This window comes from Serinus canaria, chromosome 1 (genome assembly GCF_022539315.1).
Source record: "Serinus canaria isolate serCan28SL12 chromosome 1, serCan2020, whole genome shotgun sequence".
Taxonomy (NCBI): Eukaryota; Metazoa; Chordata; class Aves; order Passeriformes; family Fringillidae; genus Serinus; species Serinus canaria.
This window is the reverse complement of record NC_066313.1, coordinates 37,171,673-37,195,679: the sequence shown is the minus strand read 5'-3', so window position 1 is coordinate 37,195,679 and position 24,007 is coordinate 37,171,673. Positions and strand designations below refer to the sequence as shown.

The 24,007-nt window shown below is 44.9% G+C and overlaps 2 protein-coding genes and 1 long non-coding RNA gene across 4 annotated transcripts in view; 2 read left to right on the top strand and 1 right to left on the bottom strand.

The window, feature by feature from the left end:
- MAML2 (mastermind like transcriptional coactivator 2) overlaps positions 1-8,698 on the top strand; it is a 211,167-nt gene extending 202,469 nt beyond the window's left edge. Inside the window, exon 5 of the mRNA XM_050980279.1 lies at positions 3,951-8,698. Coding sequence (XP_050836236.1) covers positions 3,951-4,933 — 983 coding nt within the window. The 3' untranslated portion in view covers positions 4,934-8,698. The remainder of the gene's footprint in view (positions 1-3,950) is intronic.
- Positions 137-23,999, bottom strand: LOC127060202 (uncharacterized). 2 transcript variants are annotated; one of them, XR_007778932.1, is made up of 3 exons: positions 23,936-23,999; positions 13,936-14,090; positions 137-274 (listed from the first exon to the last, which is right to left on the bottom strand). It is a non-coding gene; the product is annotated as an uncharacterized LOC127060202 (long non-coding RNA). The 2 variants fall into 2 exon arrangements; XR_007778938.1 differs by lacking the exon at positions 23,936-23,999 and adding an exon at positions 14,185-14,409.
- The window catches only part of MTMR2 (myotubularin related protein 2), a 61,691-nt gene continuing 61,361 nt past the window's right edge, over positions 23,678-24,007 (top strand). The window contains exon 1 of the mRNA XM_030234507.2: positions 23,678-23,806. Within this exon, the coding sequence (XP_030090367.1) occupies positions 23,724-23,806 (83 nt within the window). The 5' untranslated portion in view covers positions 23,678-23,723. The remainder of the gene's footprint in view (positions 23,807-24,007) is intronic.

The following is a 24,007-nucleotide window of genomic DNA, read 5'->3' as shown; positions in this document are numbered from 1 at the left end:
GGGAGTAACAGTAGGGAAACTGTTCCCTTTTTCTGGGAATAGCTTTGCTCAGATCAGGGAAGAAGAAGCAAAAAGCTAAATAAAATCACACAGGCTTGGTTGTATTTGGAGTATTTTATTTCTCTATATTTTTCCCCACAGTGCCATGATATGGCAAGAAACCCCCAAGAAAGGAGCAGGTGAATTGGGAAGGGAAGCTGTTTCTCCGAATTGCTGTAGCCTGGGGTGCCCAGCTGCTGTACACAGTGCTTCTGGGGAAGGCATTTCTTCCCATCTGGAAGAAATAAGAATGGAAAATACTTGCGTTAAAAATAAAAGCACAAAAATAGCAAAACAAAGAAAGAGGAAGCTTTGTCTTTTGGAAACAAGTACAACCCCTTCCCAAACACTTGTGTTCTTTCAAAAGTGTAGCATTTGCAGGAGCAGTGTGATGGTAGCCCTGAGGTCTGCTCAAAAGCTGGCAGGGTCACCCCAGGAGGGGCTTTGTCCCAGTGGCAATGAAGTGACTCTACAAACTTGTAGCTCAGCTGGAGGGAGAGAACCATCTCGTGAAATGACACTGAATTCTGTACCATTCCTCCTCTTTAATGTGGCCTCATAAGAGCAAAAATCAGGGACCCATCCCTACCATCCCTGCAAAAGAAAAATCACAGAATCACAAAAAGTTTTGGGTTGGAAGGGACTTTAAAGATCATCTAGTTCCAAACCTTCTGCCATGGGCAGGGACACCTGTCACTAGATCAGGTTAGTCAGAGCCCCATCCAACCTGGCCTTGCATACTTTCAGGGTTGGGACATTGACAACTCTTTCACTAGTCCAGTGTTTCACCACCCCTGAGTAAATTGCTTCCTTATGTCTAATCTAAACCTATCCTGTCTCAATTTAAAATCATTCCCCCTTGTCCTGTCACTGCATATCCTTGCAAAAAGTCCCCTTTCCCTCTTGTAGCCACCTTCAGGTACTGGAAAGTACTAGATCACCTCAGAGCCTTCTCTTCTCCCACTGTAACAACCCCAGCTCTCTCAGCCTGTCTTCATAGGAGATGTTACAGTAGTTCCAAAAGTGCACAACCCACAGCAAAGCCGAAGATGGGGCTAATCATGTGGTTGCCAGCTGAGCACTGATTGTGGGAATATGATTGTCCCTGTTGGGCTAAAACCAGGTGGATTCCTCATACCAAATCCTGTCCCAGGGGCTGCCCAGCTCAGCAACTGAATTTAGGTGCTTAAGTTAGGACAACACAATTCTTAGGATAATTAGATCCTCTACAGTCCCACTTGGAGGCTGTTTGTGGAACAGGCTGCCTTCCAGGCTAGGGGGAGCTTCTTAATTTAGGTATCTATGTTTATATTGATTTGAAACAAGCCCTCTGGTTGTGGAGTCACACTCAGCATTAGTAATGATTTGGGAAGAGTTATTTTTTAAGTCCTTAAGGAAAAAAATGGATCCTTTACATCCATTACTAAATGGAAATAGCATATGTATAAAAATAATGCAGAAAAAGCAGAAATACACAATTTTTTCTTTGCTTCCAGACTGTGGGAGCTGAACATCATTATGGTGAAATTTCAACAGGAACAGTATATTAAATAGCTGTTCCTAAACATAGACTTTTTAAATATGTATGCCCATGATTTGTCTAAAAGAGTTTTAAAAGAGCTGGCTGAGAGGTTCTCCAAATTCTTAGTGTCACCTTTTATTTAGTCTTGAAACACCAAGGGAGACTGCTAATGCCATGATAAAAATTAAATTACTAAGTAGGTGCTTGCAGCCCTAGTAGCCTAATGCAGAACTCAGCAAAACTACTGGGGAGCAGATACAGCCCAAATAATAAAGAATTTAGGAAGGGGAAGATGTAATTAATTTCAAGCAACATGGGCTGATGTTAGAAGAATCTTTCCAAGCTTGCATGGTATCTCTTTCAATGAAACCACACCTTAAAGGCAATAGTTGTTCAGGTTATGTCCCTTAAAGCATCTGACTTCTTACTGCCTGTTTTGGTTAAGAAACTTGAGTGGCACAAAATTAACATAGCTCAAAAGGAAATGGCTGACAGGTCTCCAGATATCACTGTGAGCAGGCTGTGTGATTGAAATTGGACAGGCAAACATTGTCCAAGATGATGCTGAACTGGAAAAATAGAGCTTACATCCACATTGGAGAAGTGCAGCAGTTATTGCTGTGACCAGCTATGATGTACAGCTCCGAAATCAACATCAAAAACTGTCAAGTTCTGAAAGGACCTGCAAAGGACCAAAGGACTGGAAAACATGCCCCACACTGAGACTGAAGTATTTGGAGAATGCTGCAAGCATGACACAGTCTTGAAGCACTGTGTAGTAGGAAGGAATTTATGATGGACCAACTAATAAAATTAGTCACACAGACCAATATATATAAAGATTTGGTGATGAAGCTGAAGTTAGTCAAATTCCATCTGGTTTTGCCATCTGTACGAAGGATCAAACCAAGGCAATGTCTCATGCCCAAAAATTGCTATTAGTTGCAACCTATGAAATAGCAAATCTCCTTGTTCCTCCTCTGGGAAAGGCTCAGAGAATTCCTGAAATGCAGTGGTACCTTGGTAGCAAGCTCATCTGACAGCTTTTCTCACACTTTGGGGGCCACCCAAAGAGGTGTGAGAATTTATCTTGTACTGTGCCATGTGGCACAGATTTCCTCAGCTGACCCACACATTGTGTGAAGAAACATCTTTCATTTGCCTTCAACCTGATTTCTTTGAGCTGTGCTTTTTGTAGGGTTTGTACTGGAAGCAACAGTAGCAAAGGGAATTACAATGTGGAGCAGCTGATTGTGTACAGAAAGGGTTCTCCACAGTGCCATCTACACTGGCTGAGTTTAAAAAGTGGTTGGTCTTTTTCAACCTGTCTCTCAGGGATTAATTCAATCTTGCACTGGATAAACACTCAGCCTTCATGGTATAAATGACCTGCTGTGGCCTCAAACTATGGCAATGTAGCCAAAGAAGTGAGCTTGTGTCAAGGTTTGGTGACTGAAGGCAAGAAAATCCTCTCTTCTTGGCATCCATTGGCAGATATTAATTACAGGAAAATCCTAATTGGGCAGAATCAGCCAGGAGTGATAAATTCCTGCCAATTCCTAACTTGTAGTTTTCTGATGCACAAAAGGAGATGTTCAGGTGCAGCAAGCGCTGGCACATCATGTGTGGCTCCCTCACTGCAAGTCTATTTCTGCAGAGGCAAATAGCCATAGCCCAGCTGGGAAGAGAGTTTAGAAAGGGCATGTGTGGGGCTCTCCAGGCACAGCACTGGCTCATGTCCCCATGCCTGCTCTGCCACCCCGTGGGAGGACAGGCATGTCACAGACTGGACTGAGTTCCTGTGCCAGCATAATGCTGCAACTGTATGAGATGCAGTCTTGGCTCCTGCTGTCATCTGGGACAGACATTCCCAAAGGATGGATACTGCTGCTGTGGGTGTCTAAGAAAGGTGGAAAAGAAGCCTGATGAAAGTACCTCTGGCTCCCCATTGTCTCTAGAGGGAGCCAGGATAACCATGCCCTGTAAGGAAAAGTTCTTGATCTCTGATCACTTGGAGAGGCTTTGTCCTTTCTGACGTGTCTAGTGCTTCTGTAAAGGAAGGCAGGGACGTTTTCTCTGCTGCCCAGCGGTTCTGTCTGTCCTTCCCTGCTCCAATATTTCTCTTACATTGAGCATCAGTTTTGGCTCATGTGCTCTCCTCTGAAGGGATGAAAAACCACAGGTGGCTTAGTATAGATCAAACAACCCTTTGTATGATAGGCATCTTCAAGGCCTTGAGCAAGTTCATGTAAGTCCTCTTAAGAGCAAAGTGTCTTCTTCAAGAAACTCTGCTCATAGGAAACTGGATTTTCGAGCTGTCGGTATTTGAATGACACCACATATTGATGCACCCACGCTTGTTGTAACACTTCTGTTTTCTTCTTTCCAGGTGGTTCACCAGCTGTGAGCATGAGCTCCAACAACATGTCCTTATCCAACCCAATTTCAACTCACAGCATCATGCCCCAGAGCTCCAGCCTCATGTCCACCCCTGCTGGAACCCGAATGCCTTCTGTTCCTGTTGCTCGGAGTTTGGGCTGCTACGGGACCCTTCCTTGCAACCAACCAAGCACATACAATGTGACTTCAGGAATGAACCAAATGCAGCCACACAGAAACCAAAATCAAGTTCTGCCCAGTCAGAATAACGCCATGGTGTCCCGACAGCAAACCATGGCACAGGGGAACAACGGGGCAGCTTTTGGGACAGGGTCAGTGGTCAACTCTCAGCAAATAAGGCCAGGCTTGACCCATGGAGCGACAGGTATCCCTGCTCAACGGCCGGCCAATGTGATGATCACGGCTACTGCCAATGCCCAGAACTGGGCCCCACAAGAGGCTGCAGTGAAGCAGCAGGATGCACTGAAACCTGCAGGAGTCCGTTTCCCCACCGGCACTCCATATCCCAACCAGTCTTTGCAGCGCAACATAGGTAACCAGCATTTTCCTCAGCGTGCATTGGCACCTCCTAACCAGTTAACGGCGGGGGTCCAAATGAGGCCCCCTCTAAACCAAATGCACCAGACTCTAAATGGACAATCTGCTGGCTCACTACGAGGGCTCAGCATAAGACCCAATCAGCTGAGAGGACAGACTGTGCCTGCCTTGAATCAGCCAGGAACAAGTATGACACCGCCGTCATCTCTGCCATCAACCGGTTTCACAACTACCAACCAAACCTCCCGGGCTTACCAAGGAAGTGACCATGGTAGTGACCTAGCGTTTGACTTTCTGAACCAGCAAGGGGACAGTATAGGACCTGCGCTCAACAGTGACTCGGATTTTATAGATTCTTTACTGAAAACAGAACCTGGTAATGATGACTGGATGAAAGACATCAACCTCGATGAAATTTTAGGGAACCACTCGTAAGTGACAGTACCACGAGGGAACCAGATGAAGAGGCAGCAAGGACATTAGCTTTCTCTTTAGATGCCAACTTTAGATGCTTCATTAATTTACACTCCAGTGACTGGGCTGTCCTTTAAAATACAACATAGAGCAACTGCCCTGTTTGAAGAGTAGCTCTAGGAACAAAACTGAAGTGAAAGTGTAAGTGATATTCCTGCCTGCCACAAAGGAGTGAAAACATGTGAAGGGTCTGTTCCCAAGACCTGTGCCCAGCCCATTGCAAACTCATTGGCTCTTCTCAGAGGGGCTCCAGGAAAAAAATGCATTCAGCTTCCCACACATGGAAGCACCAGACAGTGGTATAGGCTGTGGAACATCATTTCTCTGAGTGCAAGTAAGACCCCAAGTGGTCCACAGCTCTTCAGTCATCTTGTTCACAGCCCTTTACTTCCTTGGGACTGCTTGGCCCAGGCGGCATCAAGCCCTGTGTAAATCTCATGGCATTACAAAAACTGTTTACTTCTGCACAGTACAAACTTACATTTGCTTTCCCAATGATTTTGTTATAAACCCTGTACCTTTTGTAGCACACAGCAGGGTAAGTGGTCTCATCCAAGGGAAGAAGGAAACAGATCATCCAGCGTGTTATTCGGTGTGCTCTAGCATTTGTGTTCTCCCTTTCATCAGTGTTTGCAGTGAGTATTAGAGGCTGCTGCTGTTCTGCCAGCAGCACAGTCATTCTGGGCATTGAGGGAAACATGAGATGAACTACTTCCAAAGCTCAGGATCCTCACTTTGCCACCTTGCCCTTCCCCAGGGACTACAGTGACTTAATAGAAACTTGAGTGAGAAGGGTGCTCATGATTTGTCCCTGACTATTCTCCCAGTCCAGTCCAGCTTAGAGGAGGGCAAATACCTGAAGTGGCTCAGCTAAGCCACTGTCCTTGTTTTCATCTCAAATCATGGCGAGTATCAATCAGGTAGTTCAGCCTGATCTTCTTCTCTTAAACAGGTTTAGCCCAGACAAATTGCCATCATCTACCAGCCTGGGAGGAAGCTGCCATTTTGGTTGCACAGCATTTTGGTTCCATCCTGTTTTCTCCTTTGCCATATGGGAGGAGTTGAAAGAGTTCTGGTGTTGGCCCAGGTCCCCACAGCCTCTGTCTGGAGTACAAGAGGCTCTGCCCCTGAAACTAGCATGCACATCAATTATAACTCACAGCAGGAGGCTCCATCAGCCACATCTGTGCTTGTACATGAAACAGTTCTGGGGATTATTTCTGGGCACTGGATTCAATAATCTGTTCTGGGTTTGGGGATGGACCAGCTAATTTTGTCCTGAGCAATTTCTGTGCATAGAAAGAAGATATACTGGGGGACAAGGGCCATTCCCATGAGCAGTTTGCAGCCACCTTGCCTTGAAGGCTAACAGAGCAGAACAGTAAGGATACAGGCTGTCCTACACCTGCCAGGGAATAGTCTTGACTTTACTAAATTCTTTGCTACAGACCTGGTCAGTAATGGCATCAGAAGGATATGCTATGTCACTATAAAGCAGCTGCACAGTGATTCAGACAGGATTCATGGATGGGAACAGATCTTGCTATTCAAATGAAAGTGCTGTTCTTTCGAATGATGCGGTGCAATGTGTTTCACAGCCTCCTCTGAATTAGCTAAAACTAGATGTGGCAAAGGAATACAATGCCTATGTTCCCATGCCTTGGTGCCAAGAGGCATTGCTCAGCCCGTGCAAGTGCTTTATTCATCCTTGTTAGTGGCAGTGGGATGAGTAGACTATTTGACAATAGCCTCTGCACTTATCTGACCTACTTCTTGTGAGAGGTTTTAATAAGGCTTTTCCAGTTATTTCACCCTGTCATTTCAAATGGGCACAATTTTTCAGGATGTTTCAAGAAGCATCCTCACACAAATGAGCACCAGCACCTCCACAAAAGGTGTAACATAGGCATTTAGTTAGATATGCCAGTTGAGGCTGTCCATTTCCAGAGAAATAAGAGGGACAAGAAAGCTGAAGAGTCCCTTCTGCCATCCCAGCTAGTGATCATTGCACACCTCTGCCTTGTGTAACGTGGTGGCTCAGCTGCCCAGAGAGCTCCCTCTTCTCCCCAGTTTGGTCGGGGTGCATGCAGTCCCTCTGATATGTCAGTACAAGTTTTTCCAAGTCTTTGAAGAGCTTTTCAGCTCAGGCCACTGGGGTCCCACCTAACCTTGGAGAGATACAGATGTGAGATAACAAGTGTGTCCTGTATAAATCATGCAAAACTAGACTGAAGTAGCAGCTGCAGGAGTTTGAAGTGAAAGGAAGATTGGCTTCTCTGCCTCATACACTGCCTGTCCACGAGCAGGTCAGCAGTGACTGCCAGCACACTCCTAGGGACAGACAGCTGCCATGGATGCCACTGAGGCCAGGCTGAGTTAGTATCACCATGGGCAATGGGCACTGTATTCTGGTAACTTCAACTACCCCCACATGCCATTGAAAAAGCCACCACTGGTTTCTGTATTAGGGCCAGACTGATTTCAAGGTCCACAAATGATGTAAAAAAAAATTGTTCAGCTGAGGAGCTGGTCCCAAGGAGTCAGGAGTTGGGCCCAATGATTCTTGTGCGTCCCTTCCAACTCAGGATATTCTATGACTCCATGGTTCCATGATGTCTTGCAGTGGTGGACTCAATGCTGAGTGTTGTCCTCTTGGCCTCAGCCTGGAGTGAAGAAGACACTGGGCTGTGAGTGCCATCCCTGGGAGCAAAATTACATCCTGTCTTAAGTAAATTCAAAAAAGGTAGAGGCCATTTCCAGTCCTGTATATATATGCCTGATGCATTTGAAATGGGAGCTTGTGAAAGACTCTTGCAACCAAAACTTGAATCCAGTATAATTTCTTCAGAACACTTGCATCAGAATGGAGCTAGTGTCTTTTTTTTCCTTTCTTTGCAATGGCTAAGTGCACTACCCTTAAAATCTATTTTTCATCATTGACTGGGCACTCTTCACAGTATTGGGTTGTAAATATAAAGAATTATTTGTTTTGTAAACTTTTGTAAAAACAACAACAAAAAGTAATAATATTTTGGTAGGAATAATAAAAATCATATTATTTGGGTTATATTTATACATATGTGAAATAAATATACTATCAAAAAGTTGTATTTTATACAAAAAGTCAACTGTTACCTTTTGTATTCTATATACAAAGTTTTGTATGATATGATTATTTTTATCTGCAGATTTCAACTTTGGGTTTTGGGGGAGGGCAGAACGGGATCATGGTTAAATAGCTGGGTCTGACCCCAAGCTCACTGAAACCAATGGAGTTTTTCCATTGCCTTCACAGGGCTTTGAATCAAGCCTTTAAATCACCTTCAGATATGTTCCACATCTGAAGCTCTCTGGAAACCTCAACATGAAAACATTCCAGGTTTCAAATTTTTTCCCCGAAAAAGGCTTTTATTATTATAATTATTGTTATTATTGTTATTTCAGCTGTTGGGAGGCAGGTGGGACCTATGTAACTGTCATGTCCTTGTTGCATGTGTGTCTGCTTTATATTTTCCCCATATTATAAACCAGTGTTTCTCTATACAGACTGAAAAGAAACGTTGCTGTACAGAAATGTTTGTGTTTATGCATTTTTACATGTGGCTGTATATACCTCCTAGTACTATGCAGTGACACTTATTTGACTCCATTTATTTTTCACCTAAACATGAATAGTATGTTTTTCAGTAGCTATCAAAACTCTGCCAAGTAAATCAATCAAAATTATCCCAAGTGTCTCTTTTCTTACTATGAATTTTATATTGAATGTCTGTTTAGTCAACTGCTCATTCATCTGAGAAAATTAAAATTTCGATATTTTAGGAGGGGGATGAGAAAAATGAACATCTGGCAGCTTCTAGGAGCTCAGCCTGCCTCTTTGCCAGAGAGCTGTGATGTTTTCCTACTGACTAAAGACATGGTTTCACTACCAGAAAGTGTTAACAAATAATGGTTAACAAAAATGCTATTTTAGCTTCTGGTGAATGGGTTGATAGAATCTTGCAGCAGAGCAATTTGCCCTGGGATTCTGCAAAAATTCAGAATCCCAGAGCAATTTGCCCTGGGATTCTGCTGAGAACTGTGTACCCCCAAGAGTCAGTTACCCCAAGAGGACTGTCTGGGTCCCCAAGCCCGTGCCCTGCCCTGGATCATTCTCTGGAAATATTTGCCCCACTCCCCTCACTATCAGAGACCACTAATGTTAGAAGCCAGAAATCAGACAACTGGCTTCTCCTTTCCTCTTTGCCTCCTTCACATTATACCTCGTTCTAGCCTAAAGAGATTCCAGCCTATAGAGATTCCAGCATGTACAACCCCACATTGCGTTGCAGGCTGTTTCACACAAGCATTCATCCCTACCAGGCTATTTTTAGAAGGTCAGCCCTGAGGAACTGTCCCGTTCCTCGAGAGGCTTTCCGGGCTCCATCTCCAAGTGGGTGGCTCTTCCTGCCCCATGCACTGAGCAGAAGGGGTGGTGGAGGGGATGTTTCCAAGGGACAAATGTCAGCACATCCCTGCCTGTGCTCAAAGGCTGCCTTGTGCTATTTTGAGATGTAGGGAGAAAAAAAAAAAGGGCTCCCCACACCTTAACTGTTTCACTGCTGGTGGTTCATGATGAGGGACTGCCATGCAGCACATCCACCCTTTTAGTCCCTGTCTGCTCACCTTCCTACACCTACAGGATAAGTGGGAAGGCACCTCTCTTGGCTGCCCCTCACAACACCAGCTCTACTGGCTGCTGCCCTCTCAGGTTTTTTGCTTATGTTTCTCGGTCCCTTGATTGTATCTGACTCCTACCCACAAGTGGCTCCTTTGTCCTGCCCTGAAACCTGGTGCTTTCACAGGAGGGATGGGGGAGGATGCTGGCAGATGCCCAGTGTCCCATTGCAGAGGCTGTGCCCATACTCCTGATCCTGGGTGGACATGCTGAAGTGAGGTCATGCCCAGGAGGTGTGTGGCTCTCTCCTCATTTCAGCATTTCCAGTATGGGTGATAGAAAGTGCTTCCCTTGCATTCAAGGGGGAAAAGAAGGCACAGACCCACTCACCCAAAGGTAAATCCAAAATAAATCAAGAAACTCATGTCCTAAAAGTGTGTCTTTTCTAGCTCAGCTGTAAAGGTAAAAGGCAAGGCAGGCAGGAGGTGGGAGCACCAGGCAGGGCTGCTGCCCACCAGCAGAAGGTACATCTTTGTCAGTGAGCTGAAAACAGCCTGGGACCCCTGCCTGCCCCTGGAGCGTGGTTGTCTGTGCCATCAGGCTCTGAGTCCCTGGTAGTGCCTGGGGGCCATGACCACCCTCCTACAGGTCTCACAATCAAAAGCCATTCCCACTGTGGGTGTGGGACAAGAGGGATAAGACAGTATAAAATACAAGTCACCCTGCACCACATGGTTTCTGTGCCAGAAAATGTCCCCAGACCTGTCTCCTGTGCCCAGGGAGATGTAGCCAGTGAGGCCACATGGAGGGGGTGTGAGACATGAGTGGCAGTGAATATTTTCCCTGCCTGGCCAGATGCAGCACAGCAGGAATTGCACCAGGCCCAGGCAAGGGCTGACCTTTCCCAGTGCATCCAAATCACTTGGTGGGAACCACTACCAGCTCGGGCAGCACAGCCAAGAGCGCTGCTCCCTCCCACGGCAGCAGGGAGGTCCAGCAGCTGCAGGGACAGGGATGACACGGACAGGATTCCTCCCACCACAATGAAAGTTTCAGTTTTTACTTCATTCTAATTTTTAAATTAGGCATTCTGGGTGCAGAAAAGGTCAGGCAAGCTGAAAAAAGCAAGTTGATTAGGACTTAGAAATTTTGTCTTTAAAAATCAAAAACAAAGCCAAACAAGATGGAACAAAACAAACAAACAAAACAAACACAAAAACCTACCAAAACAAAAGAAAGCAAAGCAAAACAAAACAAGTCAAAACCAAACCAAACAAAACTCAACATGAAATAACATTTGGAGAGCTGGCATTTTCATTGCAAGAAGCTCCTTTAAAAGAGCTGAAGCTTAGATGATTGTTTTTCCTGTAATGACCCAGCCTCCTGTGTACTGAGGAGAGAGCACCCAGCAAGCAATGGCCCTTTTGGGTGGACACACGTGTGTTGCTGGTGTGCCTGGGTACCAAGGCTGCATGAGCTGCTCCAGCAGCCTCAGGACAAGCAGTGGCAGAGGCAGCCTGAGCCTCCCAGAGCAGGCGGATAATAAAGCCCCACTTGGCTGCGCTGCCGCATGCCTGGGGAGCAGCTTGCTCTCCTCAGACTTGTCCTGCATTCCTCTATGTGCCTTCAGATGCTCTATCTATGGTTATTCTGGACAGCTGCCTGTCATGTTTTCACTCTGGTTGACTGGTCTGCCTTGTTTGACCGGACACAGTAGCTTTGTTTTATCCTTCTTGTCCAGGAACATGGAGAAAACCCTGTGGTGCTGTTCAGTGTTTGGGTGAAATGCTGAGTTGCATCCATACACTCCTCTTGAAGTTAGCAGATCTGATGGCAAAACCTATCCCTCAATATCAATTTGAGATGAAAGGTAAAGTTCCTGGTTGTTGTGAAGTTCTATGAACATCAGGTAAGGGCAGGGTTTGTCCTTGAGACCATTATATTGGAGTGTCATGGTGAAAATAAAACCAGGGAATGTATTCAAATCGCTTTTTGTGCTTACCTGGCCTCTAAGTACAACAGGTAAGTTCCAGTCTAGAGGCCTACAATTTTTTTTTTAAATGAATTAATTTCTGAGGAGGTCCTAGAGTACCAGCTGCTGAGAAATATTTATTAGAAATTATTGTGGTATTGTTTAAGGATCTGATATGGAAAGCTCCTCCTTGTAGATGTGGCCTATGGGGTTAGTTCCATAAGCTGATTTCATGAACAAGTGGGCACACATAGCAGTCAGTTCATATATAATTCGTATACCAGTGAAATTTCCATCAGTGAAAGACATCTAACTTTTTCAAGGAAAAATGTATGGGGAAACTCCTCAATTTGGCTGCATCTCTTCAAACTTATTTGAGAAGGAAGCTGATGAGTTTTCCCACAGTGCAGTTTTTAAAAAGAGAAATGTGTCAGAACCCACATAACATATTATTTGATTCCCCAAATTTAGCATTGTCTTTAAGGTAAATACTGAAGAATGTCTAAAAATACATGCATTGGGCAATATAGCCCTTTGTGAATCTACATAACAGCTTTGCCAATGAATGTTTATTCTGTTTTTGAGTTTCTTCTTAAGGATTGTGGGTTTTTTCCATGTTACTTGTCCTTCAGCAAGACTTCTGGCTAGCATACTGTTATTCATAGTACCTCTATGAATAACCTAACTCAAAGGCAAATTAAAATCGGTGTAAAGAAACCTGTTGTACTCTCACTGATTTCCTTAGTGTGAACATGTTAGCCTTGGCCTGTTGGATACCCAGGCTCAGAGGAGGAGTACAGCAGAGGCAGGATCCCCATGTGTGTTTCCAAAAGGCTGATCAACGCTGCAGGGCTGTGTGGTGTCCCCACTCACACGTGAGCCGCAAGTTAACTGCGTTAGTACAGCTAAAATCAGGATTTCATGCATAACACGTCCTGAAAGCCAACTTTTCCCTTCATTGAAGCAGCAAATCCACTAACCAAAGATTTTGCCCATAGTTACATGGCATCTTTATGTTATTATATCCACACTGGTCTTGATTAATTGTGTGGATCTTACTAGAGTAAAGCCATCACACGATAATCTTGTTCATTACCTTTCCCTCCAATGCCAAAGTCTTAATCTAGTGTGTTTTACCATATAAACTGCTAGCATCCGACATACAAATACCAATAGACCATCTGTTTATATTGGGGAGTTTAGAATCTTCTCACAGAAAATATATGGAGTGCTTTAGAAGGTTGCAAAGAGAAGATTTCAACAGATAACAAGATAGTGCTTGCAAGTAAACCATTAAAAAAATGTAATTAAAAAAGCCCTTCCTGAAGAACAGTTCATTAGTTTCTCAACATTGAATATAGTCTTTTTATAAGTGACTCAAGAGCACAAATCAGCACAAAATCTCAGAAATACTCTTTTGTTGCATTTGTCTTTTTAACCCTCAGCAGTGGCCTATTTTGGCTTCCCCTTTTGGTTTTCTTTTACAAAAAAATTTAGAATTGAGTCTTTTTTATACACTTTACTGTGCCTCCAAAGCCTCCTGCTATTAGATCAGTTTTAGCTTTCAGCAAGTGAGAGTGTACAATAAAGAAAAATTTCCCAATGGCCACCAACACCGCGGCACAGCGTTGCTGTGCACTTGGATGACAGATTAGCTCCAGAAATGCTATTTTTTATTAAATTATCTGAGCTCTCATCAGAGAATGCTTTCACCAGGCTTTTACAGCCTTTGATAAAAGGGAAGATTTTCGATAAGAAGCCCAAAGCCCAGCTCCCATGCCTACATTGATCTAAATGATGATGTCTGGCCCTCAGGTTTTAGCTTGCAGAATAGTGCCACCCTGGGAATATGATGTAGTCCAGGCAGAAATAAGCAATGCAAATGAACAGAAATCTAGAAATTATATAAAGAAGAATGAAGGTTCTGTAGCCTGAAGAAGAGGAGATTTGAGTGGGAATAGGAAAGAGAGTCTTTGAATGGATAGATCATTGCTGCCAGGGTAAAAGATTGGGTATTTTCCATAATGATCTCTACAGGCCAAGAAACCATGGCTTCAGGTTAGATGCCAGGTGGAATTTTTCTAACAGGAAGGATAGCATGAGGATGGACTGTCTGAGGAGGGTAAGGGGTCTGAAGCTCCTCAGGACCTGCTTTAGGCAACTGTCAGAAATTATATTGGTGTGGTTATCTGTCTTCAGCCAGTGGAACAGGAATGCCTTTGTGGGTCCTCACAGAAAGGCAGCAAAAATATTGAAAACAAATGAAAAGTTTTCATGTTGAGGAAGGAAAGGGGGAAAAAATGTTATCTGGGGCTTAAGTCAATCAATACTTACCAATTCATATGAACAGCAAGGCATTGCAGCCCCCTTCCCATCCTGTAAGGCAACTCTTCAAATCCCACTCTGCTTCCACACCATAAAAAAGCAGCAGGAGTCTTGAGAGATATGGGTTTGTCCCAGCTGTCATGTCTGCTCCTTCAGATGTTTTCCTGGGGAGTGAAGTTAAAGAAATTTCCTATTTCAGCTCCCTTTCCTGAAGAAAAAGATTTTGATCCTGTGCTTGCACTTTTGTGTAAAAGTTACCAGATCAGGCTGGCTAATCACAGGAATGATCAGAAGCTCTCAGAGGTACCCGAATCCAGCCCGGAGCATGTCTAAGTTGATGTCTTTGTTCACTTCACAAAACTAAACAGGAGTACCTTGTGAGAGGATTAGGTATCTGCAATTAAATCCAGATGATTGCTTTATTATGGAAAACCATCCCTCTGCATACCACCCAGAAGGACAGCCACCACAGGATGACTGGGGTGCTCCTGTTCCACCCCAGCTGAAGCTGCAGGCTTTAGAGGCAGAGTTAAAAGAAGATGTACCGCTGCTGCAGGAGAGGGGCTTAACAGCGTGTGAACGCCCTGTGCTTGTAGAGGTATTTAAAGGATTAGAGGAGAATTAAATGTTTGTCTGTCTTTGTTGCTCAGCACAGCTTCAAAGCTGGAAGACTATAGATATTAAAGAAGATATCTCCCCGACTTTAAACACCGGAAGGAGACTCCTAAAACAATAGCAGGGAAATGCAGGCATGACCTAACAGATCTATACACAAAGATGCTGCACGATTCTTACCGGATGGGTGAAGAGCGTGCTATCCTGCAGAATAAAACAGTGATATGAAGTTCAAAATTTTGAACAATGGAGAGTTTTTCTCAGAGAGGCTATGACATTAAATCAGATTTTTATTGAACTGAGAAATTTGCAGCTCCACAAATAGGGCTAAAGGGGTCTTAAGACATCTTGGCATGCCCCTGATACCGAGCTATTCTGCACAGCTTAGCCAGCTTTGGGGACACGGGCTAAGCTGTGGCTCACAGCCTGCAGTACTGCCCTCGGGCACCAGAGCTCTGCCCAGGGCAGCCACTCTGCTCCAAACTGTGGCTGTGGCTGCACTCTGCCTCCAGGCCCTTCTGTCTCCAGTATCATCCTCTCAAAATACCAGGCCCAGTGCTTCTGAAAGCATCTTTAGGAGGCAGACCGATGGCTGTTTTCTGCATGAGGGAACATCTCTTCCAACTGCACTTGGGAGTTTTATGGATTATTCTTCTTCACTACTCATTCTTATTTGATTCATTATAGAAGGGCAGAGCAAAGGCGAAAATCTCACTCATTATATATTTCTCCTCTCCTGTTCCAGCCTATTTCTCTGAAAGATGTCATCACTGAAACAGTTAATTGGGACTAGTAGCAATTTATATCATCCTTAGAGAATAAAGGAAAATTCTTTGTAGCAGTAAACCTCATTCTGAGCAAACACAGGTCTGACTTCCTAGGCTGCCCATCACCTAAAACAGCTGCATTATTTGTGACTTCAGAAGCCCCACAGTGAAGAAAATAACTTTATTCATCTTCACTGTCATCGTAGTATAAATTTGAAATGTATTTGGGTTTGTGTTATGTTTAATGAGAGTGGGAATGTGCTCCCTAGAACATTGTACTTTTACAACGTGCACTGTGCTAACAGATATTTAGGTTGTTGAGCAACATGCTCATACAGCCAAAGGCTTTATATCTAGTCCATGAAGAATGCTGGAGCAGAAAAAGGACATTTCTCTCCTTTCCTTCTTTTCCTTTTTCAAAGAGAATTAATATCTCTTACTGGGGACACTGGTCCATCCCACATAGAACCCTATGGTTAACCACATAGAACTATGGTTAACCCTTAACCCTTGCCTTTGCAATGGACTCTTGTGATCCTTTTCTGTGAAGGAATCAGACCTCCATTCTTTTGGAAGCACATATTCATACTCTGCACTCTGTCTTTGGGGTAATAAAGTATCTTTGACTTGGAAATTCCTCTCTGCTTTGGTTGAGACATTGAATGTTAAACCTCTGTTATTTCACTTCTCGGTTTCTTTAGGTTGGAAAGCACGTTGGCAACACTCCAGCATGACTGAAGCATTGAGGGAGCTATGAGGCACATGCTGATGGTTCAAGTCAGGGCTCATTCTGAATTCCTGCTGACATCAGGCACTGCCAACTCCAAAAAGCACCTCTGCTCTCTGCAGTTGCTTTTGTAGCAGTGTTGGCCAAAGCAAACATGTCCCAGCCAAAGCATCAGCCTCCAAACTGTCTCTGCTCCTGAACCACCTGAGCTTGTCTGTCAGCATGCTGAGGATGGGCTGAACCAGTTGGCAGAGCTGCAGCAGATATTACACAGAGACACAGCTGAGCTGCCAGAGTGGTTGCACCTGGGAGCATGGTGGAGGACTGTGCATCATGTCACCATCCTGTCACACCACCTTGGGGGCCCCATGAAGACTGAGGGATGCCACTCCTGAGCATCCCTCAAAAGGAAAATAAAGAACAGTTGCCTTAGGCTTCTTTGTTCTCCTTGCACAGAGGTGCCAACATATCCAGCACTAAAGCTCACTTCTCATCCTTCTCCTTCCTTGTTAGGGTCAGAAACTCCCCAGCTAAGAAATGAGAGCTAGCATCTTTCTTCATACACTCACCACCAGCAGTGTATGTCCCTCTTAATCTCCCAAACTGCAGGGACCTGAGGCCCCTGTCCTTCAAGGGCAGGAAAGAGGATACAGGATTGTGCTCCTTCTCCTTACCCTTTGAGCCAAACACATGAGACAGCAATCCTTTTCAAACATCCCAGACCCAAATCATACAGATGTGCACTAGAAAAATGAGAGTATTAAGATTATCAAAGTCTCTGAGTTATCGCACTGAAGGTTCAGAGGTCTCACTGTAGGTAACAGCAAGGTGACTTATTACATTCGTGTAAGATAATTTATGCTTAATATTGGCCTTCAAAAACTGCAGAAGCTTGTGTTTCATCACAGGGTAAAAGCAGTTGATATCCAAATGCTGAACTATGACCAGAAGTGGCATATTTGGAGTTGCTTGTGAAGCCTGCACTTATGTGCTGGCATAAAACTGGCCTCTAATTGCACAGTTCCTTTATGTTTTTTGTCCTGAACTTTCCCTGCATCCAGCGCTGAGATGGAATGTCTGAGATTCCTTTAGGTTATACTGGAAATCTGAGAACCAGCCATTTCCTAACTTTTAGTACATGTGACATTGCATCCAAATATTTCTTTCATACATTACTTTGGTGAATGCAACACAGACTGATGTATCCATCAATCTAACAAGTGGCAGAATGGATAAAAGCTGTCTGCTCCTTTCATGAGCTAAAGCCACCTTCAAGAGGAAGTCAGTGCTGTCCATGCCCAGGAGAACAGGAACAGCAACTAGTGCTTCCAGCTCATGTCAAAATTAGAGTCTGAGACCACTTGTAGGACACTGCAGGCTCCTGCAGTTGGGCACTTCCCTGACTAGTCACTCATTACCACCTTCCTGGGAGAAGCCCACACTCTCCTTTCCAGCTGTCTGGTGCTCCAAGAAACATTGCCCAGCATCCCCATACTGGGTGTGTGATGGTCCTGGAGTCAATGATAAACAACTCCAAGGGTAAGTCCACATTGCTAAAATAAAAAGTGGTCAGGGGGATGCTGGCCATGGAGCCAGGTGGAGCAAATTGGCTTCTACTCACACTAGAACCAGTTCCTTCTGGAGCAGTCTTGCTTCATCCCTACAATACTCAGCCTGGTTCTTCTCCAGCCCCATTAAAGCCCTGTGATCTGCCTTTTCCAAACTTTAGTTCCATTGGAAATGGCAATAAGTGTCTTCCCTCATTGTATCCATGGGCTAAATATGTCTTCAGTAGCTTCCTGAACATTTTCTACAGCTCACACACTGCAGACAGGTAACTTACACAGAGCAGACAATCAAACACTCTCAAAAACTTCATTTTATTGCACTCACTGTTAAGCTTGCAACTCCCCAGCCCTTTCATCACTAGAGCATAACACCCTGTTGCTTTTAAAAGAAAGTATGAGTCTTTCACATGGAAATTTCAGCCATCAAGGTAAATAAAACGGAAACCATAAGGAATTAATTTCTACTGTGTTTTATATTCTAGAAGTGTTCTTCTCATTTTAATATCATCTCTAGATCTTACCATCAAAATTTTATTGTGTTTCATTAAAGCAGTACCACAAATGTGCATCCTCCTTAACAGAAAAGGAAGTATAAATGCAATAAAATCAAGTATTCTTAACCATTTCCCTAATTGTAGATATTAAACATAGCAGCTGCAGATTAAAATCTCACTTTGAGTCTGTGTGCACATAGGCAATATAGACAGTACCATTTCAGACAATGTAGACATAAAATTACTAAATTTTAAATGAATGTTTGCTTGAAAATTGTTGTATAAATCAGGACTGTAAAACACAAATTTGAAATCTAAGAGGTACAGAGACTTTTCTCCTCCATATGAACACCTTTTCCCATCTCAGAGACTGCAAGTGCTGAGACTTCAGATACCTTCCTAATGCCTCTCAGTACCAAACCAATTCTTACTCCCACATAATTCCTTCCTGCCTGCTCACCCTACAGATTTTGTAAATGCATTTATTTCCAGCAGTAGTGGTTTAACAAGCATCAGAATTTTCAAATTTAACTCCTGTGAGTAATTCTTTCTTTCTTCATGTTTGCCAGATTGAAGACCACTACACAGATGCCAAGGAGCTGCTGGAGTGCAACAGCCCAAACAGCCAGACAGCTGCTGGGATGTATTTAGTCCTTCAGGAGAAAAGATGCTTTATTTGAATTACACACAAAATTGATCTGTGTGTTCTGCAGCATGCAGTGGAAGTCCTGCCCTTAGAGCCCGAGGCCTGAAGCTCTCCAGGTGCCCAAGGCCCTCAGGCTCCTGTCTGCTCAGCACTACAGTCCATGCCTTGGACTGTGCCGGTGCCATCACGTAGCTGTAAGCAAACACAGGCTGCCAAGCATTGCAATAATGCACAGGCCATGGAGAATTAAAAGCATCAGGCAATTAAAAGCCAGGTGAATTGCATGGTGACTCCAGCGGACTGTGACACTGAGCACACACAGATGGAATCTGATGTACTCATTAGCCTGTGGCATATTTCATGCCTGACTGTTCTGTGGGCAGCCATGAGCTGGCGTTGGGAATGAGGACAAGAAAGCAGTACACAGACAGAGCAGCAGGAAGAACAAAACAGTGTGCCCATCAAAAGTGCTTCAAAAACAGGTAACAAGCTATAGTGTACAGGATTAGGTCCAGGTCAAGTCCAGAGCCCCACGTTTGTAGCACCATAGTAGACTGCATAAAAAAAACCAAACAAACAAAAAAAACCAAGTGATTAAAAAAAGGTGTTAAAGGGTGATTGATCATTAGCTTCTGTTTCTGTCAAACACAGAGGGGGTGCAAGGCAAAAACACTGTCAGGGTGCCATCATAGCCAGTCCAGAATCACACTGTGGGTGAGCTTAGGTGACCACTCTGATCAGGTTAACCAGAAGTATAGTAACTTTGGAGGCACAGGGACAATTTCAGTGTAGCTGTAAGTCCTAAGTCCCTCTCTTTGTTTAGACTAGTTTCCAACTCCAACAGCACAGGCATTATGCATCAGCAGGACCAAATCTGTGCATGTACCCTATGACCATCTTGTAACAGATGTTCTTGCAACCACAAGCAGCTCCAGCTCCAAATCACAGCCATAGTGAGTTGTTCTTCATCAACCTCTCTGCCTGTGCCAAAGCTCTTGCTGTTTCTGACCTCATACTTTATCAGCTGATGAGGCTTGACAAAAGGAACACATGCCACCTCCAGTGTGATTTGATGATCATACAACACAGTGGGATCTCACCAGTGACAATCCGCCCTTCCCAAGGCACTGAGAATCTTTTATTGCCTGCCCACTGCCCTGAAGCTGTAGATCAAGAAGACAAGAAAATGTAATAAATCTCAGAACCATTTTAGTGAATCAAAGGAGAGACATGGGTGTCTCTGGCTGTGTGGTTTTCAGAACAATTATGGGACTGAGTCATGCTGCAAATATTTTGGACTCATTGATGGGGACTAGACCAGAGAAGACACAGTGTGTGAAGCTGACTTTGCCATGAACCATTTAACTGCTGTCTAAGAGGGCACAGGAATATATGAGTACAGTGGCAAAAATATGGGAGATCCATAGAGCTGCAGTAAAGAAAGCTAGCTTTAGGATGGATAAGATTTTAATGTTGGCATTGGAGCAAAAGGGAAAGGTGATCATTTTCACGAGGGATTAGGACTCTGATTCCGTTATTGTTCATAAGTCTTTCAACCATGGGGTGAGCTGTGTGATGGGAAGAGGGGGAGGGAGGGGAATGATGAGCTGTACCATGCAAGGACAGGTTATGACAAAGACTGAGGCAGGGGAGCAAGTTTTCTCAGAGTGGACCATATGAGTACACGATCCTGCTTCATGGTCTACCCTTTGACCACTGTAGAAACACGATTCCTCCTCTGCTCCAGGGACATTTAGTCAAGAAGCCACAGACCGTGGCCAAACTTCCTCACGAAGTTTGGCTACACCTGAAAGAGGTTGTGCCAGGATGTCCAGGCTGTGTGACTGTCCCTAGCTTTGGTGAGCCCCATGCTCAAAGTGAGACACAACAGACCTGTGTTTGGCTGTGCAGCAGCAAAGCTGAGGAGCTAATCCAGGAATGAGAACATCTGGATTCACAACATCTGGCACATTGATATAGCAGATATATGGACCACACATATATACAGAGCTAGAAAGCCCTCAATTCAACAGACACATAGTTTAAATACAATGGATACAAAACAGAATCTCACTTTCACCCAGGACGAAGCAGAAGTCTTACTTCCCCTCACTTAATCATGTTTTACATGTACATAGTATTATTCTCTTTGTGCTGTGTTCACCACAGCTTTGAGAGCCTCTAAACACCTAGGAAAGCCTGGGGCTATGCATTTTTCACTTTGTAAATGCTACAACCACATATAATTTCAGGAAGTATTGGAGGATGTCTGTTTGTCTTTTACTTGGAATTAATCTTTTATACCTTTGATTCAAGGAAGCTCCTTGTCATTCTCTCTTTCAGATATCACTCAGCTGTGTCAGCCACACAGCATTAAAGATGAACACAGATAATTCTATTACTTATCCATGATGTTAATTTTATTTTACTGTTTCCTGTGTTGAAATCACAAAATGACAGAACATTCCCTCATTAAAAAAAAAAACAAAAAACCACCCAAATCCAAATGATAATACTTGTAAGATAATGGTAGGGGATGTGGCAAGCAAAAGTAGGTTAACAGACTGAACGACACTTATTTTGCATCAGTTATACAACAGTCTTGTGAATTGTCCTTAATTGGTTTTGGTTATGTCAGGCCTTTATTTAATTCTCCATCACTTTTAAGCGCCCTGAGGAAACACACTTCACAGAGAGAATATTCTGACTGACTTTGAAAATGTGGTACTGTTGAGCAGAAAGACTCACTGAGCAGACTGCTAGTTTCTTTCAGCAGCAGGAGAGATGCGGGAGGTGATTAGCTTTGTTCTCATTTACAAAGCACCAGTGGGAATTTCTAAAGGGTTTCACAGGCCCTGGGGATAAGGCCAAGAACAAAACAGGGCAGTGAAAAGCAAATAGAGCACTTCATCAATAAACTACTTAGAGATGCCACATCAATAGCAAATTAGGAAGAAAGGAAGGCATTCTAATACTTCCACATAGCAATGGAGGTGTTTTTATTCCTACTTGACTTTTTTAAACAACTGCACCTTTATCAGACTAAGCTTAGCAGAGGGACAGAAGTAGTACCAACTCACCACAAGGCAATTTGATAAGATTTGAAAGGGAGACACTGTTTTGTGCTGGTTCTACAGCGCTGACCTCTCCCAAGGGTTACTACTGCCAGGAACTCCATCCCCGGAGGGGCTGGGAAGAGAGCACACCAGTGGGAAAAGGCTACCAGGAACTGCCTGACTGCTCAGCAAAGATGCTGAAGGACCACTGCCACAGCACCCCCGCCTGCATGTCCCCACAGAGGACACCATCTGCTCGCCGGACACAGGTGTGGATGGAAAGCTAAACAGAAGAGGCAGAGAGACAGTTTGCCATTCATACCTCAGTTTTTATTAATAAATGGTGCTTCTAAAATGTTCATTGCCCCCAACCAGAGAAGAGGAAAAAAGATGAACATTTAAAATAATTTTATAACAAAATCAGCACAGCCTATAGATTTTTCAATTGAAATGATTTTCAATTGTAATGTCAAGCCAATTTGTTTGGATTTTAACGCTGCAATAAACCACTAGCAATTAGCTTATTTTTCGAACAACGATCTCGCTTTTAACCATAAAATAGAGCTTTCATTTTAGAAAAGCCTCCAGGAACTCAATTTTCTAGGCTGAAACCTTCCCTCCCCCAAAACTCATTTGCCAGTTTGGTAACGTTTTGCTCAGAAGATCAAATGAAAAATACAAAAATAAACCCTGCTTCAACTAAACTGCATTTTCAAGTTTAAACCTGCTTCAAAACCATCCCACATCAACCTTGTTCAACAGCAGCTGATAGAGACTAAAGGAAAGAGCAACAGAGGCAGTTTCACAGCTGGATCATGCAGTCTCAGGTGGGGATGCTACAAGCCTGCTTCAGCATCCTGCATGACTTCTGACAACAGGAACAAAATGGGAAACAACAGAGAAAAACACATCATCATCCAATTTACTCATTGGAGCATGAAGTGGGATGATGTTTTGGTAACCATTCTACAGCCACAAATATACTAATGTTTAGAAGACAGAGGGTTTATCCTATTTTGAGGTAGTATTTAAACAGGAAGGTCCATCTGTACAGATGCTACTGACATCAGATGCTGCTTGCCAACACGTCTTTCTGGAAACCCATCAGCCTCCTAACACATCCCCAGCGGTTCATTCTTTTTGCCTCATGAGATTCTTGCCCAAACAGCTAAACATTTGAAAGACATCTGCATCATTGATATGAGGAGCTTAAGATGCAGTCCCTCAGTCTTTGTAAGCAACGCCAAGAGCTTTTCTCCTGCTCTTCGATTGCTTCAAGGAACTGGGCATACCATGGCTCTTCCTGCAGAACACTTGATACCGAACTGTGCCTGCAAAGCCTTCGGGACACGGATCGCCGTGGATGCATTCGAGCTGTCCGTCGGGTGACTTGGCAGAGGATCCGTGCCAGCGCCCTGCAGCCGTGCCTGCTGTGATTGTGACCTTCCACAGCCCCTGCTCCATCCACTCCAGGGATAGACTCCGTGAGGGTTCTCCAGCAGATGGGGGCAATTACAAACGTGAGCAGCACAATTGGTATAACTGTGGGTACACAACCCAACTGGAAAGCCTAACGTAGGTGAGCTGACTTCAAGAGCGATGCTTGAGAGAGACCACTACTTTACCCTTAGGAACGACCACCGTGCTCCGGGGATGGAACCCGGGAGCTGACACCTTCCCTCGGTTCTCAGGAGGACACAAAGGGGGATCGCGGCCCACTCCGCACCCTGGCGATACAAGCCCCTCGCCCACCCGCGGGCCGGCCCCGCTCCCGCAGCCCGCGGCGGCTCGGCCCCCTCAGCGCCCCGCCTCGGCCCGCCCCCCGCGCGGCACGCCGGGCCAGCATGGCCGCTTCCCGCCCCGCCGGGCGCCGGCCGCGGGGCTGAGGGACGCGGGGACACCGCTCGCCGCGGGGCCGCCCGGCATGGAGGGGAGCTCCAGCTGCGAGAGCCTGGGCGCCGGGCGGGCGGCGGCGGCGCGGCCGCCCAGCGGCGACTCCCTGTCCAGGTACCGCCCGCCGCAGAGCCATCGCCCCCGCCCGCGGGGCTCGGCGGCCGGGGAGCACCGCGGGGCGTGGGGGCAGAGGGAGGGAGCGGGGAGGGGCCGCCAGGGGAGAGGAAAGCGAAAGGGGTGGACCTGGTGCTGTTTGCTCCCTCCGTGGCCAGCATGCTCCTGCTCTTCCCCGCGGTCTGGTCTCTCCTGCTGGGG